This window comes from Thunnus maccoyii, chromosome 16 (genome assembly GCF_910596095.1).
Source record: "Thunnus maccoyii chromosome 16, fThuMac1.1, whole genome shotgun sequence".
Classification (NCBI taxonomy): domain Eukaryota; kingdom Metazoa; phylum Chordata; class Actinopteri; order Scombriformes; family Scombridae; genus Thunnus; species Thunnus maccoyii.
The window spans coordinates 8,637,072-8,649,806 of record NC_056548.1 but is presented as its reverse complement, the minus strand read 5'-3'; the positions used below and the strand labels follow the sequence as shown (position 1 = coordinate 8,649,806).

At 41.1% G+C, this 12,735-nt stretch overlaps 1 protein-coding gene across 10 annotated transcripts in view; it reads left to right on the top strand.

Moving 5' to 3' along the window:
* The window catches only part of syne1b (spectrin repeat containing, nuclear envelope 1b), an 86,950-nt gene that overhangs the window by 25,124 nt on the left and 49,091 nt on the right, over positions 1–12,735 (top strand). For all 10 annotated transcript variants that reach the window (XM_042437052.1, XM_042437044.1, XM_042437045.1 and 7 more), the window contains 27 exons: positions 276–484; positions 1,370–1,478; positions 1,639–1,803; positions 2,092–2,259; positions 2,395–2,571; positions 3,881–4,021; positions 4,130–4,290; positions 4,513–4,663; positions 4,914–5,141; positions 5,249–5,347; positions 5,573–5,760; positions 5,874–5,997; positions 6,465–6,631; positions 7,366–7,519; positions 7,636–8,261; positions 8,399–8,578; positions 9,003–9,153; positions 9,323–9,481; positions 9,708–9,890; positions 10,008–10,109; positions 10,283–10,486; positions 10,731–10,938; positions 11,232–11,344; positions 11,519–11,724; positions 11,814–11,963; positions 12,110–12,401; positions 12,529–12,701. In XM_042437052.1, the coding sequence (XP_042292986.1) occupies positions 276–484; positions 1,370–1,478; positions 1,639–1,803; positions 2,092–2,259; positions 2,395–2,571; positions 3,881–4,021; positions 4,130–4,290; positions 4,513–4,663; positions 4,914–5,141; positions 5,249–5,347; positions 5,573–5,760; positions 5,874–5,997; positions 6,465–6,631; positions 7,366–7,519; positions 7,636–8,261; positions 8,399–8,578; positions 9,003–9,153; positions 9,323–9,481; positions 9,708–9,890; positions 10,008–10,109; positions 10,283–10,486; positions 10,731–10,938; positions 11,232–11,344; positions 11,519–11,724; positions 11,814–11,963; positions 12,110–12,401; positions 12,529–12,701 (4,988 nt within the window). The remainder of the gene's footprint in view (positions 1–275; positions 485–1,369; positions 1,479–1,638; positions 1,804–2,091; positions 2,260–2,394; positions 2,572–3,880; positions 4,022–4,129; positions 4,291–4,512; positions 4,664–4,913; positions 5,142–5,248; positions 5,348–5,572; positions 5,761–5,873; positions 5,998–6,464; positions 6,632–7,365; positions 7,520–7,635; positions 8,262–8,398; positions 8,579–9,002; positions 9,154–9,322; positions 9,482–9,707; positions 9,891–10,007; positions 10,110–10,282; positions 10,487–10,730; positions 10,939–11,231; positions 11,345–11,518; positions 11,725–11,813; positions 11,964–12,109; positions 12,402–12,528; positions 12,702–12,735) is intronic.

Here is a 12,735-nt window from a genome sequence, read left to right as displayed (position 1 = left end):
GAAGGTAAGCTCAATTGAACTTGTCATGTATTGATTGACTTTGTGTGAAATAATTCAGTGCAAATTCACCGCTCTGTAGCACTGTGTCCTCATTTAGCAGCATTTTGTTAAAATGCAGCTTTTAGATCTAATAAATTGAAATTACACACACCTATTTACTGTATATAAAGCATTAGCACACTTTCTTTTTCATAACAAGAGTAAAACAAATTATACCCTTTGTTCGTGGCATGCACTTCTAACACAACTAAATAATTGTGTTCTCTTACTTTAAGGCCTTCTTCAGGGAAAAGGGCCCCCAGTCCATCTGTGAGAAGAGGCTGCAACTAATGGAGGAACTTTGTCAGAAACTTCCTGAGGGTGATCCTGCCCAGCAGACCCTTGACACAGCCATAAAAGACTTATCTGAGGTCCGTGAAGAAATTGAGAACACCCATCAGAAGCTAATGCAGCACCCAGATAAATGGAAGGAGTACAACACAAGGTGCAGTAATCTAAAAATAAATGACTTATTTTGATGAATCCTGCTTATACCAAACAGCTACATGCAGCAAAAAAAAAAAACAGTGCAGGATTTGACCTTTTGACTGTTGAAGCACTGTTGCAACAATAGTGTGTTGTGCATTACCAGGCAGCAGCATGCCTTTCATACCCAAAGTAATCATGTTTAAATTTTTAATTCACTTGAGATAGAGACTGACAGTTGTGATTAGGACACTGCACATAAAGTAGACACAACAGTAAACATAAAGGAGCCTGAACCAGACCATTCACAGGTCTTGTGGTCACCACGTAGACCACGTAGACTTGATGTATAATTAGATTTTGAGGGGTAGCTTCTCAACCGCCAAACCTCAACAAAGAGATCTATCTTTTTAATGTGATGATTATATTTATGCACTAATGCCGTATAATTTTTATGTAATTATTCCCAAAACGGAGTGTTATCTAATGACCACCTGGTAGACAGATGCTTAGGAAAATTAAATCAGAAGAAAATATTGCATTTCCCCTCATTATATGCACTGAGTTTATTTGAAATACAATGTTTTGGTCATGGTCTATGAAATACAGATGTTACTTTAGTTTTCTGTGGATTTTTACATATATTGTTTGTCTCATTTTAAGGAAGTTTTTATCAGTTATTGATATGGTAATTGTCTCAGCTCTGACATTTGGCTCCACTTTTGGTTCACCTGGGGCTTTTGTATAAAATGTTTCACATTGTGAATTTGATGCCTGACAAATGTACATGACTGAAACAATGTGCCTGACAGGGTGCGAGAAGTCAACCTTTTCTCTCACATTCAAATATTCCTGATACCTTTTTGAGCTTGAAGTGGAATTTTCCCTTTATGGTGTGAAACAGGTATGCTGAACTCTCCTGCTGGCTTATATCTAAAGAGAGCCAACTAAGGCTGCTCAGAAACCGAGCCAACGACCCCAGAAAATACAGCCAGGTGAAGGCTACCATCATGGTAAGTTAGTCCCATATAGTCCCTCTTCTACAATATGCAACCTGTGATGTGCTACTAGCTTGTTAATGTCATTATTGAGGAGATGTGACTGTAAAAATGTTTTATGTCAGATGACTCTTTTGACCATATGGGCTGTATCACACTCTGTTGTTGTGTGCAGGAGCTGAGAAATGATGCAGAGCTACAGGAGGGGAATCTTGGCTGGCTGAAAGCCCGTATGGCTGTACTGATCGAGATCTGTGCAGACAGCGATGCCCAGAGGCAAGGAAGTGCACTGAACAAGCTCTCTACTGATTTTAAGGGTCTTCTTGCTTCCCTCATGGAGGTAGGTGAAGCTTTTGCTTGTTTTATTAAGGCACAACATACAATCCAGATGTTATATGCCCCCTGGGAATCTACATTATACTGCTTTAAGATTTTAAACTTATCTAAGGGACACACAGATACAAAAATATTACAGTAATCTGTGATCAACTGTAACACATCAGTAGACATTCTTAGGGCATTATCAGGGCAATTCTATGTTTCAATGTGCAAGAATAGACTATACATACCCCATTATCAATCCATCATGTTTGTTCTTATGCTGTATTTGCTCTGTTATATCTTCCAGGCTGAGAAGATGGTACTGGCTGTTGGGGACTGTGTGCAGTTCAGGGGAGAAGTACAAACTACTTTAGATGATCTTGTTCAGGGGCAGAAAGAGGCTCAGGCTGAGGTCACCAGAATACTGGACTGCCCAACTGTTCGAGAAGCCCAACAATTACTTCTTGTTCACCAGGTATGCAGGGAATTAAATGAATGTTCTGGAATAAAATTAATTGACTTCTTTATTTTTGCTGGTTTTGAAGGCAGAAGTGACTTATTAATGTTAACTTTTGTTGCTTAAAACTTTGTGTCTTCCTTCTTCTTCTAGCAACTTTTGAAACGGCAAAAGCTGAAGAGAAAGGATGTCCAGCAGTTGATCACCAGAGGCCAGCAGCTCCAGGCTGAGGAGGGTCTGGGAGATACTCTGCAGCAGGACCTGCAGAGTTTAGAGAACACACTCAGCAAAATGGAGCAGAATATGGATTCACAGGAGCAAAGCCTCGAGGTGAGCAATGTTAACAAGGCGGTGATTCATGGAGCTTTTGGGACATTGTTAATGAGCAACATTTCACAGTAAATCACAACTGTTACTGAAGAATAATAATTTGCAACAAAAAGGTTAAAATGATTTTGCTGCAGTTTGTGTATAAATATTGGCAAAATGTTCTGAACAGACAGGGTCGCGGGAAATTTATGAACAGACGCTGACATTGACCGATTGAGCTGTTTGTCTTTACTTTTCCCAACTTCTTAAAACTCAGAAGGTTATTCTTTTTCCCCGATACTGCAATGTGCTGTTTTGATGAATCACTGTGAAATGAATGGACGATGCGGTCGATAAATCACTGTCAGCTGCTGAGCTGAATCCTGACACATCTCGGCTCGATGATGTCATCAGTTTAGTTACCACAGGATGGCATTAACATCTGCTCTAAATATATGCTTGTATAGTTTCCGAGTTCTTTGTGATGTTTAGTGATAAGTCTTGTCTGTTGTTTCCTGTAAATACTTGTATATGTCTGTTGAAAACAGAAAATTAGCCTTTTGACTAAATCATACTACATTTACATCATATGGATGTTTATTAATATATGTTGTCTGTGATAGATAAATTAATAAAGGAAAGGAAACCTTGACAGATTTACCTAAAATTTTGTGAATAGAAAACAGCTTCTCTATGGAATGAGGAGAGGGAGTCTTGTTAATGCAAAAGGCCTTTTCAGATGCAGTATTTGTGCAAAAATAAATTCCTGAATGGAGGGCAGAGATTGATGTTTTCTGCTGGAGGCTTTACAGTTTCTTTTGAAGATAGTGATACATTGAGTCATTGATCACCCTCTTGATGATGCTTTTATAAAATGTAGACAGGAAGGCGGCGGTAGTCTTGAAATGGACACTTATTTGGAGTTTTCTATGCTAGAGAGGACGCATAATGGGCCCACGCAAAAGGAGGTGCACTTGATGTTTCTGACTCTTTTAATAACAGAACCACTGATATACAGAGGGATGAGGTGCTTGCAGAGTATTAACTCTCCTATAGCTCTGTCTACAGTATATGCTGACTCATCACCCCTGCTGCTACAGCCAAAATAGGTGGTATCATCAGCATACATAATGATGTGGTTTGAGCTGGCTTGGCAGTACAGTCACGTGTCAGTGATCAGGGATTTCTGCCATTAGATGATAATTCTAAAGGGTCATATCAACAAGACAGAACATTATTAATGTCTTCTACCACTTTTGGATCAACTGTGTTTTGTTTTATAGATAAAGTGCTACTGTGTATAGACTACTTTGTGCGTTGTCATTCCCAGGTCACACTGGCAGCCTGGCAGGAGTTTGACAGCCAGCAGGAAGCAGTGCATGAGTTTGTTAACAAGGCACGCTCAACAATGGAGAGAGACCTGAACTTCAGCAGTCCAGAGAGCCTGACTGTTGAACTCGACCAGGCCAGAGTAAGAAAAGTTTTGTCTTTGGGTTTACTTTCTGGAGAAATATCCTGTGGTTGAAAGTATATTAGCTAAACAGAGAAAGCTACTAATATTCTCTTGTTTTGTGAACAGGTGTTGCTGAAGCAGTGTGAAGCAGAAGCCTCGCATATGAACACCTTGCTGAAGAGAGCGACAGAAATCCAGCTTGGTCCAAAAAACAAGAATCTGCTCTTACAACAAGCTCGCTCCCTCAGCGAGCAAGTGGACAAAGTAGAGTCTGGACTCAAAAAAGAGTAAGATTGTGGATTTTATTACGTTTTCACAGTTTTTGCAAATACTTGATAGTTAAACCCACCATGATACTGTACCAGATGAGTGGAATTTGCCACAAAAGGGAATACAACACAGTCAAAATGTACATAGTAACTCAGGTGTATTTGAAAGTCTCTTGAGAATATCTTGTGTATTTGCAGCTTTTGCACAGCTCATTTATGATATCTACTCTTGTGTTCCAGTGTTAAGACTCTTGAAGAAATGAAAATCCAATGGGATCGGTTTGGAGCTGGATTTGAAGCCTTTTCCTTGTGGATATCTGACAAGGAAAAGCAACTGGATGTCCTGAAGAGTTCTACTTTGCCTCTTGAGCAACAGATCAACACAGTGAAGGTACTGTGCATCATACAGCTACAACCCTTTAACACCACATCCTGTAACTATAAGAGTATTGTAGCGATCAACCACAAACCAAAATAGTATCAGAGAGCAACACCACCAGCCTTCTTTAAGGTGACATCAACACACTGTTTCTATTTTTGATTCATGTATCAACCATCTTTCTTCAATGCAAATTAATGGATTTGGTGGCTATCGCAGTTTTGCTTGTTTCATTACTTTTCAACCTTGTCTGCATGTGCAGGCTGTTGGTGCAGAGCTTCAAGAGCGTGCTGAGGTTCTTTCTCAACTGGAGGCAGACTCCCAGGCACTGGCCCAGTTTGTATCTTCAGGGGAGGCAGCTCGTATCAAGGCACGTCTGACCCAAATCGGCCGGTACTGGGAAGAGCTGAAGGAGAGCGTACAGCAGCTTGACGGACAGCTGGAGGAAAGCTCTTCTCACCAGCAGAAGTTCAAAACGAGCCTGGAGGAGGTACAATAAATAGGCTGATTGATGGTTTTTTTAATATCATGACAACATACAGAATAACATTGATGGAAAATATGGGCATACAGTTAGTTTTGATCTTTATTTTCTAGGTGGAAGCATCTCTCAGTGAGCTACATACAAAACTGGAGAATCCGATCAAATCCTGCACCTCCTCATCAGAGACCTACAAAGCTCTTCAAAACCACATGGTATTTGATTGTTTTTACTCTTCTATTTTAATTTAAATAAACACTATACTTCTAATTAAACAATTATTTTAATATTCTTTGCTTCTTTAATTAAAAAAGGTACACACCAGCAATATCTGGAAGAGATCTGCAAAGCTCAACACAGTGCCACTTGTTCCTTTCTGTCAGTCTTCCAGCGCTTGGGTAATGCTATGTGGGTCACTGTCTTCTGTTATTGCTCCCCAGGATGTCTGTCAGTGTCTGGAAAGGCTGAAGGGAACCTTGCTGTCCCTGTCTGCTGGTGCTCGAAGGCTTAGTGACAAAGAGCAAGCAGAGAGGACTGTGACACAGCTTAACACCAGCTATGAGCAAAACGTACAGGAGGCAAAGGACAAACAGAACACTTTGGAGACCCTACTTTCTCTTTGGCAAAAGTAAGAGCTGTTGTACATACAGTAAATTTAACATATGTTGGATTTTAATAGCATATAAAAGCAATTCAATAAATTTGAATGCTGGCTTAACCTAGACTTAACTGAAATTTCAGGTATGAGAAACAGCGTTCAAACTTTGTTTCATGCTTGGAGAGGAGTGAATCTGCATCCAAACCGGAGAGTCAGTGTCTGTCAGCTGATAAAGCCAAGCTCCGCAGTGAGATACAGGATTTGCAGGTACAATACATTCACACAAATATAGTTCTTTGAAACACAGTGGCACAATATTATTTTCTGAAGAAATAAAGTTGCTGTCCTGAACCTTTTCAACTTTCTATGAAACATACACACACACGTTTTTACTTTCACATCCCCCAGTCCCTAAGAGTAGCCATTAAACCAACTCTTAACCCTCAATTAGTCCTTTGAAAAGGTGAGAATTGGCCGAAGTGTCCTCACTATACTGAAGTATCCTCACTCTGAAGATCTAAATCTCCAGTGAGTCCTCACAAAGATAGAAGTGCACACACACACCCACACACACATATAAATAAATGATTATAAATAATTGGTCCCTTGTGCACACTTACTGTTTGTCCCCTCAACATGATGAATACATAGTGCACATTCATTCATACAATAATTAAAACTTTACAGGACTGTAATGTTAAACAATTGCTTAAGAAAAGTATGTTTTCTTGCAGGCCTTGCACTCAGAGGTCAAGTCCCTTGAACTCTCTCATGTTGAGTTGGTGTCACTGGGGACATCATTGTATCCCACTGCTCCAGAAGATACAGTGAGGCAGCTGAAAGATGAGCTGGAGACCCTGCAGAGGAGATTGCATACTCAAAATGAAGTCCTTCCTCAAAGGTAATAGAGTCTAAATGAAAATAACACCTTTTCATTGTAGTTTTCATTAATGGTCCAATGACCTGTCTGATGAATCAAGTTCAGCATAGTCAGGTTGTCTTTGATTATACCTGCTTCATAAAATCTAATATTGGCAGGTGTCCTGAAGCTGGTTATTAAAGAAATAGTCTGAGATTTCAGGAAATATTTTTATTGTTTTCTTGCCAAGAGTTAGATGAGAGGATTAATACTACTCTCATATCTGTCCAGTAAATATGAGGCTACAGCCAGGAGACTGTTAACTGTGCTCAGCATAAAGACTAGAAAAAGGGGGAAACAGCTAGCCTAGCTCTGTCCAAAGCCAACAAAATCTGCCTATCAGCACCTTTAAAGCTTACTAATTAACATGTCTCATTTTTAGTATTGTTACGCCTATATTAGATAGCCAACAGTGGCAAGATGACAGAAATTTAGGGGAGAGAGAGATGGGGAATGACAGGCAACAAAGGTCCCCGGCCAGATGCGAACTGGGGATGTTGCGGTTTATGGTCGGCTACCAGTGCACCCCATAAGTTGTTTGTGCAAATTTGTACAAGAAGTGGACAGGAAGTGTACAAGTACTAGTTTGTGGTTTTATATATCAGTTTTTTTGCATGGCAAACTTTACCCTGCATTTATTAAAATGCTAAAAAGTATTCATAAATTAGCTCAAGCATGACTGATGTAACTCCCTATACTGCTGTTTTGTCACCCAGAATCCAGGATCTTCAGAGCCACCTCTCCTTGGTGGAGCAGTTTGACCAGGCCATGCTGAAGTTCTCCCAGTGGAGTGAGACCATGCTTTCAAATCTACACTCAGCCTCTCAAGTCAACATCAGCAACTTGCAGCCTGCCACCACAAAAGTAAAGGTAAGAATAGTTATTGCTCATCTGTTTAGTGCATGTACTACTATTTTCCAGTCCCAGGCCCACTTATAGTCAATAGACAGATGAGCAACAACTAATCCTCCATCGGCCTTTGACAGGAGACCCAGGCAGCCTTACAGAAGCAGTCCAGTGTCAGACAAAGCTTGGAGCAGCAGACGGCGAAGCTCTGTCAGTTCTGTGAGCCTGGTGATGCACAGCTCCTACGAAGCAGAGCAGACAGCTGTCTCCAGCCCTACCTGGAGGCCCAGCATATAGTTGAGCTCCAGTTAGAGTGCCTGGAAAGACTTGAGGCTTTTCTGCAGACCCACAATGTGGCAGGAGGGGTGTTGCGAGGTCTTAGACAGACTGTGGAGAGTGCTGGGAGCTGGGATCGTGGAAGAGTAGAGGAGCTGCAACAGGAGCTGGCCACCATTGTCCCAGACATTAGTCAGCTTGAAACTCTAGCCGTCAATCTGGACAGCAGTCTCTGCAAAAGCCATCTCCACATTGGTGCTGATGAGGGATCTCATAAGTCATGCCGCATGCTGGCCGATTCACTCAGTGCTGAGCTGGATGCAGTGAGGAACTTGCTTGGTACTAAGCAGAGTGAAGCAGAGGCCTTAGGGGCTCTTTGGACTTCATTCAGACAGCGGAAAGAACAGCTGCTCAAAGCTGTGGAGGACATTGAAGAAAAAGCCGACCACCAGAGCTTCAAAGAGCCCAGCCTACATGCCTTACAGCAGAGGTAAAGTACTTACATTCAGTTCATGATATAATTCTCAAGCTGAATTATTGGGGTTATCACCATTGTGGGTTAGTACCAAACATGCATAGGTGGATACAACATGTGCAACAGCTGCATATTGTCCCTCTGTTTGTCAGACTACGGTTCTTTAATCAGCTGGAGGATGAGCTACAGTCACACCTGCATGAGGAGCAGTGGCTGAGGGACAAGGGCAACCAACTGGCCCAGAGGGATGCAGAGTTGGCTGGGGAGGTACTGAGGGAAATCAGCCTGCTGGAGACCACATGGGAGGACACCAAGAGGCTCATTACAGAGAGGTAGTGTAGGAATGCCAAAGGGTTTTCCATGTTACTAAGACAGAAAATATTGCAAAAATGTCTGAAATTGAACATTATGAAAAAGTGATGGGTAAAGACAATATTAAAGGCAGTAACCATTAAACCATACTGTGATGAAATAATCAATTTGTAATCAATTTGTAATGCATGTTGTAAAACCTTTGTAAGTTGTAAGTTTTCCGTATCTTAAAGTTCTCAATTACACTAATTAAAGGACTATGAAACACCATCTTTTGGAAGAAAACCCTGCTACATTGACATCTATACTATAGGTTGACTTCAAATCTGTTGTACTTGTGAGCACATAGTGAAAAGTGAAGTGAAACTTCACATGCATCATTTCTGTCAAGAAGTTCATTGTGTTGTACAGCTCATTAACCTTTAACCTTACTTTCTTCAACAGACAGGAACAGTGTAATGTTCTTGTTGAGCTTATGAGAGAATACCAAACCCTGAAAACCTCCATCAGCAGCATTATTGAGAGCACTGAATCTCTGGTTGATATAAGCTCCATTCTGAAGGACTATGAGGAAACCAAGAGGTCACTAAGCAAGGTCAGAAAAAAAAAAAAATATATTATTTAATTCTCAGTGTCTTGTTGACATACAGTACAGTTATTTACTGTATTACATAGGTAATTCTATTAAAAAAAAAAAAAAAGTCTTGCCATTATGATTGTTCATCAGATTCCTTAAAGGTTTACTGTCTTTTCTCAATTTGTAGCATGAAGCAGTCAAGGCAGAGATGGCTGGCAAGCAACATGAACTGGACCAGTTTTCCAGCAAAGGAAAACAGTTGGTGAATGAACTGAAGAACATCCCTGAGTGTGACTCTCAAATGATGAAAAAGGATATGGAAACACTCGTGGATCAGTGGCTGGATGTAAGTCTGACTTCAGGAGTAACGCCGTGATGTTTGGATGTGATGTGCGATGTGAGGTCAATGGCACAGATTAATAATACAGTACATGAATTGGTTTAGACACTACCAAAAAAACATTTGCAATGTAGAGCTTTGCAGTCTTCAACTCTGCAACTTGATATAAGATGTGAAAGCTCAACATATAACAGAAAGTAAACTTGAGTGACTGATTTAATCCACTCCACAGGTTTCTGAGAGAATAGATGACAACATTGATCGCCTTAACCAGAGTTTGGCTCTGTGGGAAGATGTGCGTAAAATCACCGAGGACATTGAGAGCTGGACAAGCAGCTGTGTGATTGAACTGAACGAGAGCCTGAACAACCTCAATGACAGTCAGAAGGTGTCGGCAAGGCTCTCCATGATACAGGTAACTGCATAATGATTTTTTTTAATAGTATAGTATCTCACAGATTAGCAAAGAAACCTGATGAAAGCAACCCAAGAGGTATGAAATACATGCTTCTCTCATTTGATGCATCAACAGGTAGAAGCAGGTGAAAAGGAGCAGAAACTCGAAACCCTGCAGAACAAAATCTCAGAGCTTAAGACCTGCAGTCAAAGTCAAGAGACTCCTGCTAAATTACAGGTACTAAACATGATTCCAATGATATTTGTTTTTTAATGAATATGTTTCTCAAGTAATGGTACATTTGCGCTTACTGAGAAGAAGATATTAAACCTGACATTGCAGAAGAAGACTTTGCATATACAGTGTGTCACTACAGAAACGCTCACAAACCTTTATTCCAATTGCATCAGTTGCTGGAGAACGACCTGCGGAACAAGATCAGCTCTGTTCAGAAGCTACATGAGCAAGCTAGAGGAAACCTCATGGATTTCAGTACCCAAAGGAAACAGCTGGAAGATTACATCTCACAGATGTCTGCTTGGCTTAAAAGTATGGAGGATTCCCTGGTTTCGTCACCCACTGGTTCAGATCCTGAGGACATCTGCAGAGTAAAGGTGCATCTTAAATATCAATCACATGCTGAATGACTTACAGCCCTTGTAGAAGTGATGTGCCTTTGTAAACTTGAGAAAAGAGGATTTTAATCTCAGTCTTTAAGTGCTCTTGACATGTTGACAGTAGCATACGTACCACAACTCACTGGTTTGTGAGTTGTTAGTGTTATAAATAATCTATTTTATCTTAAAGAGGACAAAAGTGACAATTGAATTAATCTACTTTGTTAAACATGTTTTGAAGGACTTTCAGAAAGAGCTGCAAAACCAGCAGGGAAGTATTGACTCCACAAGGGAGAGTCTCAACACCCTGTGTAGAAAATATCCCTCTGAGGAGCTGGCTGGTTTGGGTTCAGCACTCACTGACCTCATCAAGACTTACGAGTCTGTAAACCAGCTCTCTGCAAGGACGTTGGTGTCACTGCAGAACTGTCTTCAGCAGCAGTTCAATGGTGAGAACCTCCATAACCAAATCTGAATAAAATGTGCAGTTTTACTCAGCAGCCACGTGATCAGGTAGCATACACCCCACACTATTGTAATACTAATGGTATAATGTGTTAAATGTGTATACTGTACAATACATCACACTACTAGCCTCCTATTAATTTCTTACATTTTTAATGGGAAGGCATGCCTCATACAGTGGCTACTGAGTGTAAATGTCCTTGTGCTTTAGCAAGATTAAGCTTGATTCTATTTGAATCATCACCAAATATTAAATCTCTTTTCCCTTGCTCTGTAGATCTTGTTCAGGAGTTTCATCGTTGGCTTTTAGAACAGAGGGAGATTGTGAAAGAATGCTCCGACCGATCTGGAGACACTCACATTGTGGAACGCAAACTTCAGAAACTTAAGGTAAAACTAATAGCCAAAATACTCTGAAGTACCATAAATCATGCTTTCTCAATGGAATAAGAGTAGAAGACTGGTGGAAATGTAGAATAACACAAAATTACTGATTGAAAAACATCATACATAGGAGTTAGAAAGACAAGGCTTAATGTTATAGTGATCTTGTTTATCTGTCAGGGCGCCATGGAACGTGTGGAGGAGGGTGAGGTGCGTCTCACTCAGGTCTGTGAGGAAGGAGAGAAGCTCCTGCTTCATCTTCCCAAAGCCAGTGCAGGGCAGGTCCAGCAGCACCTTTCCTCCATCCAACAGGACTGGGACAGCTTTGTGGAGCAGTGCAGACAGAACCAACAGATCCTGGAGGACAGTTCATCCCTCATGAAAGGGTAAAAGACTTGCACAAACACAACCCAGTTCTACAAAGCAGTTTATAGGCCCATTATTGAAAAAGCACACCATTTTCAATTCCTTGTAGGTTTGAGGGTCGCCTTAAGAAGCTCAAGTGGTGGTTGGAGCATATGGAAAAGAGGATGACAACAGATCTGCTTGAAGCCAAGCAACGTGGTCCTGAAAAGGCTGTACTCGAGCAAGTGGAGGAATATCAGCAGGAAGTGCTCAAAGAAAGGTACCAAGAAAAGAAAATAGAGAATTATGACGATCATGTCACTTGACATAGATAATCCTCCCCAGAAAGATCTGCAATGAATGTCCCCAATCAAATATCAAAGCACTCTTTGTAGCTTATTTAAACATTTACTTTCTTCTGTGCAGGGATTCCTTTGAGCGCTTATGTCAAGAGGGCCAAGCACTGAATGAGGGTGGACGAGGCGATGGTAGTGAGACAAGAGTGTCAGCTCAGCTGCAGTCACAGCACCAGACCTTGTTAAGACGTGTGAGAGAGAGGCTGCGTAGCTGCCAGCTCACTTTACAGGAGCAGCAGGCCTTTGAAGAGACTCTGCAGAGTACCTGGTGCTGGCTGAATGGAGTCCAGGAGCGTCTGGCTTCACTCAACAGCACAGTTGGCAACAAAGAGACCCTGGAGAAAAGGCTTGGTCTGGTACAGGTCAGTAAATAATACTCTGATCAAAAAATATTGTTTGGGTTACAATGTTGTCTGGACACATTTTGAAACACAGAAATATTTTCATAGTTGGTCCATATTTTTTGTTGTTGTTTCCTGGTACATGTAGGATATCTTACTAATGAAGGGTGAAGGTGAGGTGAAGCTCAACATGACAGTAGGAAAAGGAGAACAGGTCCTAAAACACAACAGAATGGAGGGGCAGGAGGCCATTTGTTCACAGCTACAGAGCCTGAAGGATGCCTGGGCCAATATGTTGATGACTTCTATGAGTTGCCACAGGTAGGAAATGAGCCCTCTTCTGTACTGTGGCAGA